The following is a 12,118-nucleotide window of genomic DNA, read 5'->3' on the forward strand; positions in this document are numbered from 1 at the left end:
CACATCTTCAGGATGGATATTACTTTATTATGAATATAATAGTGTTCAGAATTAGGGCAAACTTAATTAAAACTGCTACAAGAACCTAGTAGGATAACAAACCATCTCGATTCAGGACAAAATACTATTTGTGACGATTATATGACAAAATCAATCTTGAGGTGCAAAGTACTGGGAATAGAAATGTTATCTCAATCGTGGAAGCTGCAACTGCAAATGCTCTAACTGATCTAAATGATGCTTGCATGCACCATTTAGAAAGAAGGAAAATAAACTTCTGATAGTTTTCCTTTTTCCAGTGAATGCTCTTCAGTAGCTGTTACTTAAACCACTTCGTGGTCTGGTCTTTTTCAGCTGAGATGAGAGAAAATTTGCTCCGACAAGGAGCCGTAGTAAACTAAGTGCTCACATAAAAGAAGATGCATGTACAACAGAAGGAATCTCAGGGCACAAATGGGTACCCAAAGCCCATTTTCTCAGGTCAATTTCCACATCAGAAATGAAGGCCTTTTGACCAAAAGAACATAGAAAAAAAAGATTCTATCACAGCAAGATCAGCATTGATATCACAAATTTAGAATATAGACCTGGTTTCAAGACAACTCCAGTCAATTTGTAAAGTTTAGATCAATTTATAAAGTTCAGACGGAAACCAAGTAACACATGATAGTTTTAGCAGTCTTGCCGTGAACACTTCTGTAGCTTCAGATCCAAAAATTATTGGAACTAAAAATAAACGTCCCAATCTTCAAATTACAGACACCATGGCTCTGACATCAGCAAGTGCTGAGTACTCAGATGGATAGTGCGATAAATTCCAAATGAGACCTTTCTATTACATAAAGTAGTTTCTAGAAATTGCCAGCAGGCAGCTTAACATGCAAATACCACATAAAGAACAGCCATTAGAAAGTGATGTGGGTAAGGAATGTTGACAGTTTGCAGCAGCTTCACTTACCTAGATGTTGCTAATATGTCTGCAAAATCACTGGCAGGCCGGGTTGTGAATTTGTGACAAAATAATTTTGGGCAAAATATGGCAGTTACCAAAAATAATTTTGCATGGGGCAATAACTGACAGGATAAAACCTTCATAAGAAATCACTGAATCAAATAGTGAGAAACAGAGTAGGGGGTGATAACAGGTCACTCCAAGAAACAAGAGCAACCCCTAGTCTGGCATTAATAGCATTCCTCCGGAGGGATGACACCCACAACAGGTATGGGTATTTCCAGTATTTCCCAGATAAATGTTTAGCATAGATTCTTTCTCGGGTTTCATCAAAGAAGTCTGAAACTTGTATTTCAATAGATAAATTGCTAGTATTTTCCCTATACAGGATACAGTTCTCTCTCCAGATCTGATCGTCATACTCAATTAACTGGAGCTAAAGTATCCCTTTTTTCTCCTTCAATGCTCTTCACATTAAGAAGAAATGCCTTCAAAGCTTTTCACATTAAGAAGAAATGCAGGACATTAGTAGAGATTAAGCTTTTATCCAATAGCTTTAAGATTATTCTGGGCAATTTCATAATTGCTGTTGTTATTCACTTCAAACTATTCCTGAATTTTTACTTACAGGTTTTGTGGTCTCAAAACAAAGCCAAATCTGTCCCTTATTGGATTGAATATGGAGGGTGTTTCACCACCTCCTTTAGGAAAACATCACAGTATAACATACCACTCAACTTCATTGCTGTCAGCCAGGCATTTAAAAGCAGGGGAAACCATACAGGAATTTCCTTTAAATGTCTTTTTATGTTTCTGTTTACGCATATTATAGAACTTAAGATAACGCTTCAGCAAATGATTAGTCAAAGACTTATCTCTGCTCATCGCACTCTGACTGTCAAGAGTAAGAAAGCCTCTATCCCATTTTCTCATTGGGAATGAGATATATACTGTGAAAGTCTTAATTTAATAACATGATGAGCAACTTGTGGCCCACAGGACGTGTACAGACTACCAGAACAGTAAATCTTTCCCAGAGCCCATGCCCCCTCCTTCCAAGTGCCCTTCAAGTACAGACCACAGGCTGGAAGAATAGGCCAGGTAGGCACCAGCCCCTTTTCCAGTGCTATTTTTCCTGAAACCCAGCTCTCCTTCATTAAGTGACAGAGTCCATTAGATTCAGTTCGCATCTGGAAACCCCAGACCTCTGCACATGCACAGAAAGACTGTGCTGGGTGTAACCCCAGAGCAGGAGAGAGGGGGTCATGGTACATAGATCACTTCATCTTCTAGAGTAAGATATGTACTTTCATGAAATAGGTAGGAACTAAGCATCACTGAGATGCCTACCATTCTGTTAAATGCAGGTGAATTTGATCAATAGCTTAAGAAGTAGTTAATGGGAAAGCTAACTGAAGGTCATACAGCATTTTCCTTAGGAAAAGTATTTCCAGTTTTCCTTAAGAAAGCAAGCTAAAAATATTGTCAATGGGAATTGTAAGGCCTCCCAGCCTGGTATTAGCATGTAAAGGCTATTAATCTCTTAGGGTAGAGATAACTAAATTGTGTATTATTATGTATTTCCTTAGCAGGATAAAGACAGTCCTTATGTTTTCCTATATACAACTTCCTGCCTGCATATAGCTTATTCTGTAAACCTGCAAGGAATACAGGTCTGGCAAGTCTAGAAAGCCAAGCAATTAATTTTATTTCTGTCCACGCATGGACCTTGGAACAGCCTTATGTCACACAGATGTTGAGACTCCAGTTGTACAGCTTGGATTTAAACTACCTGCCCTCTGTACATGGTGGAGGCTACCATAGTCCTTACCAAGAAGTAGGGATGACCTGTAAGTTTACAGAGCTCTAACTGGAAGCCCAATGCAGCTGCAAAACAAATGCTCAGAGTTTATTATAATACAAGATTCAGGTGATGCATGGTAAGTAGATATGTGGTCAAGTAGATATGCTAAGCCAGCCCTCCAAGTAGGACTTCTTTACTACCAGGACCTTGTTCATCCAAAGAACTGCAGCTCAAAGTTCTGTTCCCATTTTGGAAGTGGGTTTTTTCTCTACCTTTAGATCCTACAGCTGTGTTCGGACACCTACAGTGCATCTGAGTTTCTCAACTTGGGCCTTTTGATGTACCTGATATTTACAGGGACAGAATAGCTAGGCTTTGCTTATCATCAATAATACATCTATCCTATGAAGAACAAGACAACTGTGATGTCAAAAAAAAAAAAAAAAGAGGTCCATTTCTCTTTCAACTGCCTGAAAAAATACCTTCCTCCTGGACCCATGTGAATATATGTGAAGGGAGAGAGAATGCAGCCTTTGAACAGTAACTGGTATAAATCTTTCTCCTCTGATCATTCCCCCTCTGACTCATAAATCTCAATCTACCAAGAAATGAATGCATAGCTCTCTCAAGGCCTAACACACACCTAGAAAGAAGGCACAATTAAAAGAAGAGAGAAGAGATGAATGATGTGGGAGCCATTTCCTTAATGAACAGAGCACTTTTCACTTCCTATTCATCCTAATGAGTATCAATAAATAACAGGAATAAGCAACAGATTTGAATAGAACACAGATGAATTTAAATTTAATGCAAGTAAAATGCTTTGTAATAAGTCCGGATTGAAAAAAATGTTGAGAAGGGTGGTTTTCAGAGACACTGCTTACGTTTTAATGTTTAGCAAGACCTGGACATGCTGTAGGTGGGTAAAAAAACAGTGAGAGTGTTTTTCGTGTTTCCAGCCTTGCACAGTATTTTTTTTTTAATCAAGTTAGGGCAAGTGAGTCTTATCTCTCCTTTTTGTGTTTTAAAAACTAAAAAATATAAATACAAGAATAAAATCTAATTTAAAAAAGCAGACAGTAAAGAAATACTGAGATCCAGACATGTATCTGTGGGACAGAAGGAAGAACTTTATTCTACATCTGTGGTCATGGTCATGAGCTCTCCTACACAACATTCCCTCCCTCTCTGATTTTCAGGCCCCACATACAGCTTAGATAGCTGCAGACAAGCTTGGTGCCACCCAGAGAGTCAAAACATGGCCAATGGAGGAGCCCCCAACAAGTCCCTTTCCACCACATGACTGCAGGTGAGTTCTTGCTATGACTCAGACAAGGTAGAGGGGAAGGAAGGCTCCTACCCCTATTCCCACTCATGCCACCTTGACCCCAGGGATTGAGCCTTGTGGTGCTGGGACTGAAATTTTCACCTCTGGAGCACAGCAGTAGCACCTCTATCCCGTGGACCAACTAGCCAGTAGCTGATGGGAGCAAGAGTTAACATTACCCACAAATGAACCAGAAGTGCAAGAAGATTAGCTGCCAATCTGATTTAAGATTCTCAAGTCAGAACAGAAGCAGATAAGGAAAGCAAAGCAAACTGTCCTTGGAAAGATTAAGAAAAAGTTTGTATCTGATGTAGAAAACACAGCTACCAAGGTAGGCAAGGTACCAAGTCAAACTGAAAGCAGCAAATATTTTGAAAGGTGATAGAAATGAAGAACCCATGCAAGCACTGGGCTCAAAGGTACTCTCATCTTGAAGGAACTGAATCTTCCGCTCTGGTTCCCATTTGATATGGCCTATCAAATGGTGAGACCTTTGTAATAGAAAATATATATCACCTCCTAGTTCATTTTATCTACATAGGTATTCAGTGAGGCTTGTCTGATGTAGGGTGGATGGGTTTTGCCTCACATCCCAATTTATCACTCTGGAAAAACACTCCCGCCCAGAGTCCCCACCAGCTGGATAGATCTGGCTGGATTAGGCTACAGTTACAGAACAATGTTAGCTGTCACAAAGATGCCGGACCAGGATGGTAGGCTGCACTGAACCTTTTGTCTTAGAAGAGCATCTCCAGTTCTTCCCTTCCAGTTCTTCTTCCCAGTTCATTCCCATCACCCCCTACTGCAGGAACTCTCCTGCCATAAGATCCAGTGTGGTTCTTACGTTGCCACTGCTCCATAAGCACCATCACAGTCGTGCCCCAGTGCAGTGTTCCTGATCTTCAGACTCAAAATAATGCTGTCTCTCCTGTACATCAAAACCAAATGAACTAAGAAAAATCATGACAACTTGGGCCCATCAAATTTTCAGCCTGGAGTAGCACTCCCTTGGTGACTTGGTTCAATCCAGGTAGCAGCCTGGGGACAAATGCAGCAGTTTCTATTATATCCTCAATATAAAAACACTTCCATAAACTTGTAGGTTGTATTTGGAGAACAGCACCCAGACCTGTCTCATTTCTCTGTTCCCCATGGTGGGTGCTGACCCAGCATTACCAAAGCACTTGCTTGGGGGATGCTGCCAGGGAGCAGGGCACAGAAGCTAGATCAGGCTGTAAAGTTACTACATGGTCTCTTCTAGGGTTCATTAATTAACCAACATTAATTCTACCAATACCAACCTCAACACTGGTCATTGCTGGGACCTAGCAGATCAAGAAGCAGACCTAGGAGAGAGTTTCTGAGTCACAAGCTCCAGCATCAGTAATCACTGGCAATCTCCAGGCAACATTCAGATCCCAGCAGCCTTGACAAAGGCACAGGTCCACCATCTAATATTCCTGGTCATCAATCCACAGCCAATGATTTTACATATATAGATGCTGATACATGCACAGCTATTTAAAAAGAAAACGTTCACAGTTTCTGTAATTGTGAAGTATGAGCCAAGCTAATCATTTCTACATGTAATTGTTTGCATTTTTTTTTTTTAAGTCTCAGAAGGAGATAATCCTACATTCTCCATGTTTCCACCATATTTTAATTAGCATCTCTTCTGTCTTTATTAGAGGAAAAGAGTAAATACCAGTAAGAATGGATTTTAGAATCCATAATGTAAGCACTGCAGTAGTATAACTTGAAAAGGCACAAAATTACTTATGACTAGTTGCTCAACACAATACTGCAAACAAGGTACTGCAAACTCTTGCAATTCTCTCTTTAGAAAGGCCCTTAATCTTGTTTAGACTAATCTCTTGAGTTTGTTCTTGGTATCTTCAGAAAGGAGGCATTAAAAAAATGTAGAAGAAACAAGACTATCAGAACAGTTTTTAATTAAGGAGAGATCACGCACTATACTGATTTGGGGTGTAGAGAAAGGGTTGGTTTGTTTTTGTTGTTGTTTGTTTTGCTTTATATCATAAAGATGGTTTACTACTGCAGGAAAAGTAGGACTAGAAAGATTGAACTAATCACATTTCTCCTTTTATGTTTAAATGCATTTCAATCTCATATCTGGATGTTGAACAAAATCAAATATAAATCTCCTAATTTTCCAACCTACAGAACAATAACTACTGCACAGTAGAAAACAAGATCTAATACCAGGGGTGGCAACTGGGATTTCATAATGCTTACATGTATTCACATAAAAAGAGATGCAATCACAAGGAAGTGTGACTCATTTGACACTGGAGAGACATTTTCTTTTTAACTATGCATGAAAGGGATAGTACTGCCATATACTGCTCTAACAGCAGTGAATCAGAAGTAGTGAGAGAGTTGCTGAATTTTATGGTTTCTAGCAGTCACATTAGAAAACAAGGTCTGGTCTTTCCTGCCACGAATTCAGTTCATACGAACACAACATTGCCCTCCATTGACCCCAAGATTCAACCACTAGATTAGTAATTAAGACACACTGGACTTGAAAACTTGTGAAGCACATTTCATTCCCTAAAATGCAATGGGTTATCTAGGTCTTCCACCTGTGTCTAGAAAACAAGAAATAATGGAAGCCTGTAACTGGCAGACAATCACTGGCACCCACATGCACCAATTACACTCTGCCAAAGATGTACTTGAAGATCATTACCCACAGAAACCCCCGATGAATCAAGTATGTAATTCATCATGCAAAAAAATGCTACTGCTTCCTAAGCCCCAGTTTACACCATAGTATCAACAAGATCCCAAACTGAATAAAAACACAGAAGTATTTTTATTTTCTTGTGCCTTCACACAGTAACTGCAAAGTACTCTTATCTTCAGCTCCTGTGCATTGCTTAGATGGACAGGGCTACTTTTCTTTGTAAAGCTAGACAATTTTCTTCATAACAACCATTTGTTTGGATTTCCTTCTATAAAAGTCTAAACAATGCCACATTGTACAGTAATTTTTATACAGATGAAATGCAAAGGTTCTCTAATGTTTCTAAAGCCATTTACACCACATTAGCAAAACTATTGGCTAAATTACATTTTCCAATTCATCAGTCCTTATTACGCTATTTACGAGATCACTTCTTCCAAGAGTCACCCCTACACAGATAATCAAATCATACCATTTGAAATGCTGTGACATTATTTTGTCATATAAAATGGTTGGAATTATCTTGATGACGGCAACATAAGGATTGCTGCTGCCCAGAATTTGTTATGAGAAATGAAAGCTAAAAAGAGCACTTGAAATAGATTTCAAATACCAGAATCAAAAAGTGTTTAAAAATCATTAAATATCACAGGTCATTATAAAAGGAGGATCCAGGTTCTGGAACATTTGTCCTGAATCATTTCAATAGAAATATTAAGGAACTATAATTGGCTATAAGATTACAGGATTTATATAAGCTGACATAAATTGACTTGATGGTATTTTTTTTTTCTTTTTTAACATAAAACACTATAAACAAGATATCAAACTACTACCTAATATAACAACTTAATAAATAAGTATCTTCAAAATAACGTTTATATGAAGTCTGAAATAAGTTTGACAGACTGAGGTATAAGAAAAATACTTCAGCACAGAAAAATTTATCCAAAGCAAAAATCACTTTTTGCTTTCACACATGTCGATTATAAAAGAAAACTAGAGCATAGGATTTTTCTTCAACATCAAAAAAAGCTCCAAAAGCAGTTGGAAAAATCAAAATCTGCCACAAACTTTTTTCTGGGCACACCAATTTTCATGTTTTCGTCAAAGATCCACCACATGCACACAGCTTCTCCATTTTACCTTATTTTGTGAAAATTATTTTCAGAAAACATGTCAAGAAACATCTGACAACTATACATCCACATGATTAAATGAGAAGAAAACCCAGCAATTGATATATCTCATACTTGACAACAGCAGCAATTGCTTGCTTGCAAGCCCCTGCCCAGCATCCTTCTCCTGGACAAAATAAATTAATGCTAGACAGTTCTCAAGACATTACATCAACAGAGAAAGGTTTAACACTCCCTTGCATCAGTAAAGTACATCATCTGACCTAAAGTGCAAGCTTTCATCACTAAAGCACTTTCAAATGAAACAATATCAATCTTCAAAGACATTTCCATATAATGAGCTGCCTTTGTTGACCGTTTTCAGTAGTTACAGTATTTGTATCTTTCTTTTCCATAATACTTTAAGACGGCTGAGAAAAAAGAAGTGTCCAGTCAGTATTATTTATGGACCTCTTTTTTCACTCCTGTTCCATACAAAGCTACGCAGCATTGCAGAATCTTTCAGTATTGATTTCTCCCACCAAATTCATACTATAGACAGTCTTAAAAATATCCTCTCAAGCATAAACAAAGTAAACTCATATCACCAGACCTGAAAGATGTTTTCACCAATGCTTCAGGACTGTCCACTGGTGGTAGCTCATCTGCTAAGATTTCCTCAGGAGGTCTCGGGTCACTGATGATGGTGGGCTTTGGTCTTTCCTTGAGGTTGCCAGTCAGCCCACCAATAATGGTGTTCCACAAGCAGTTTTGTGATTTAGACCCTGCAGAAACAGAGTGAGAAGGAAAATGAACTCATAGACCAGTAATTCAGCAGTCTAGAAAACAAAGATATCTTTCTCTGCTATCTTTCTGCCTTTGCATCATCAGATTTTGGGATTATGCCTGAAAACCTGAAATAAAGCTCGAAGTGGAAATAAGCACTAACATTTGGTCATTTTAAAATCCAAGACTGTAATGCCTCTGCACTGGTTTTGGCTGGGATAGAGTCAGTTTTCTTCATAGCAGCCCACATGGCACTATGTTTTGGATTTGTGACCAAAACAGCATTGATAACACAGACGTCTTAGTTGTTGCTGAGCTGTACTTAGAGGGCATCAAGGTCTTTTATGCTTCCTCACACTGCTCCACCAGTAAGTGGGCTGAGGGTGCACAAGAAGCTGGGAAGGGTCACAACCACGAGATCTGACCCAGACTGACCAAAGGGATATTCCATACCACACGATGTCCTGTTCAGCAATAAAAGATGAGGGGAAGGAAGAGGAAAGGACGGACATTTGGAGGTGCAGCGTTTGTCTTCCCAAGTAACTGTTACACATGACAAAGCCCTCCTTTCCTGGAAATAGCTAAACACCTGACTTGCCCGTGAAAAGTAGTGAGTGAATTCCATATTTTGCTTTGCTGGTGTGTGCAGCTTTTGCTTTACCTATTAAACTCTATCTCAATGCACAAGCTTTCTCACTTCTATCCCTCCAATACTCTCCCCCATCCCACTGGCAGGGAGTGAGCTGTGTGAGGCTTTGCTGCCTACCAGAGTCAAGACATAACAGCTGCCCATAACAAGATCTGGTTGCAGACCAAGAAGCTTTCATGTGTCAACAAAAAGCTTCCTCTTCACATTATATTTGAATTATAGCTTAGCATGTATTGTCATGGCAGTATTTTAAATGAAAGAACCAAAAAAAAAAAGTACCAAATCAATTCAAAATTAACTGTTGACTTTCACTGACTCAAGTTAATGATGGTTAAATTACAGATAAGATATCACTGAAGGACTAGTACTAGAAAACATAATTCCTTTCTGTTGAAACTTCAGCTTTTTTCAATAGACATTCAAATGCCAAAATATTGCTATGGATGTTCTTTTTTACATTTATTTAGAAGTGTCACCAGGTGCCTTGTGCTTGTCATTCACAAAACCCATTCTTGTCTAGAAATGTAGTTCCACTGACAAAGTACAATTAGCACCCTTCAGTCAGATCTCTCTTCCCTGCCTTTCAAGAAGGGTATACATGACTTATATTTCATAAAATTTAAAAAAGCGTATTTCATATTTCCAAAAGGCTTCTGAATAAGTTAGGCACTTCTGAAAACCCTTGTGATATTCCCATACAGACCACCTGTATCATAGTTTAACTTTAAAGCAAAGTTAGCAGCTTCCAAGAGCAGCTAAGTACGGAAATCCTGATTTCAGTTAAGAGACTTCCCAAAACAGAAGTGTCATGAGCATTGAGCTTACTGGATTCCAACGTAATAAGAAGTACCAGCTCTTCTGGTAGTCCTTCTCTACGGACATTTTATTACTACGCAAAACAAACAAACAAAATATTCTGACAAATGGAATATTTCTAAAGTCAGCAACTGACTTTAATAGAAGACTGTACAGATAACACTTTGAAATATTTTCCTGGCACTCATGCAATTGTCCAGCAGAGACAATTAAGCAGCAAATAATGGATGTAAAATACATGGATTAAGGCTAACTGTTGTTTGACACACACAGTACATGAGAGGAAACTGAAAAGCAGAGTTGTTATCCCATGTCTCTTGAGATTATATTACGAGAAAATACTGTTAGAAGTAGCAATATCTGCTGCAACAAATAGGTAGTGGCAGGCTTGGTTTGCTAGTTGTCTTACATGTCTTGTTTTCACACAGCCTAAATAGTGCACACAGAAGAAAAGCAAGAATTCTTGTTTATCTCCTCCAACCCAAAATAATTTTCAGAATATTTCCTAGCTACTCAGGAAAACTTCATATCCGTGTGCTTCTTTGCTCTTAATTGTCAGCAGCTATTTATATGCAAGGACCGTATTTACCAAGATTTACAAGTAACCTTGATGTTCTGTGCTGAGTTGTGTCTAACAACAGCTAGAAAAATTAATACTCACACCAGGTAGTCCAAAGCCAAGTAATTTATATGCAACAGCTGCAGAATTAAATGCAACATCAGTACATCTATATCATTCAAGCATTTATGTTATGCTACTGTTTCCGTACTTAGAGCGCCACCCAAATTTCCCCACGTTTCTTAGTTTTATTTGAATATTTAAGCATTTGTGTACCTATTTCATAAGTAGAAACATAAAGGATTCAGGAGTTTTAAATTATTTGACTGACCATACAGGCCGTCTGTGACATAGCCAAATATAGTGCAACTCCCTATAATATGTTGAGAGGACCATTTCTTTTGCAAAAGTATGGCACACGTGGGCACTCTTGGAAACAGATTTTTAAGGCTCTGTTAAGCTAAGGTCAACAAAGACAAACAAGTTGTCATCCAGCCATAAATGCTGCACACCAAGACAAAAAACTCAGGACATCAACACTTGCTGAAAAAAACTGTTGCATACTATTAAAAACATATCTTGTGGAAAAGAGGCTCTCAAGCCACATTTATAACTTTGAGGTTTTTTCCTGCAATAACTCCAAAGATTCTGCCAAGCTTCCCCAACCTGAACCTTCTCTTTATTTTCACAGCTATACCGTTTCTTTTATTCCACAAGCACTCCAGCTTGTCAATTGCAGGAGAACTCCATGGATCTAGAAAAAAAGAGATATTCATCTCTTCCTGCACTTACTAGATACAAGTAGCTCAAGGCACACACTGCCACTGAAAACCAACAGTGACAGGTTATCAAACTGCCATTGAAAGCCATACGGTCAAATAATTTTTTTTTGCTTTGCTTTAAATAATATCAGTGTAAGAAAAACTAGTACTTGTTGCAATATACGTTGTTTTTCTCTACACTGTCTGTACATAGACCCACAGCCCTTGTTCCTCCAGTGTGGATATTCATTCACATAGTTTTTCACTATAATAAGATCCAGACTGTAGACCTAGCTATACACTTAGCTCTCCTGAAGATCACCATCAGCCAACATGAATTAACTAACCTCATTAGAGCACTGAAATGCGATGTCCACCCATCCTAACCAGCATTCACAGCCTGCCCACAGTTTGCTCAGATGAAGTACATTCAAGCGAATGAGTGTTTTGCTTAACAGGCCTGCTAGACCATACATCAGCCAGAAGCCTTCAGCTGCCTGAAGTGCTGAAAGCCTGATAGACCTAAATCCCCACAGCTGCAACTATTCAAATACTGATGACACAATAGGACTTGTAGCAAGACAATACAGTGAGATACCCACTATGTAGTAAGTGCTTAAACTCAAAGTCTGCTGA

At 38.6% G+C, this 12,118-nt stretch overlaps 1 protein-coding gene across 3 annotated transcripts in view; it reads right to left on the reverse strand.

Moving 5' to 3' along the window:
* PDE1C (phosphodiesterase 1C) overlaps window positions 1–12,118 on the reverse strand; it is a 306,631-nt gene that overhangs the window by 256,965 nt on the left and 37,548 nt on the right. For all 3 annotated transcript variants that reach the window (XM_050708646.1, XM_050708648.1, XM_050708647.1), the window contains exon 3: window positions 8,525–8,696. In XM_050708646.1, the coding sequence (XP_050564603.1) occupies window positions 8,525–8,696 (172 nt within the window). The remainder of the gene's footprint in view (window positions 1–8,524; window positions 8,697–12,118) is intronic.

Source organism: Cygnus atratus, chromosome 2, assembly GCF_013377495.2.
Source record: "Cygnus atratus isolate AKBS03 ecotype Queensland, Australia chromosome 2, CAtr_DNAZoo_HiC_assembly, whole genome shotgun sequence".
NCBI lineage: Eukaryota > Metazoa > Chordata > Aves > Anseriformes > Anatidae > Cygnus > Cygnus atratus.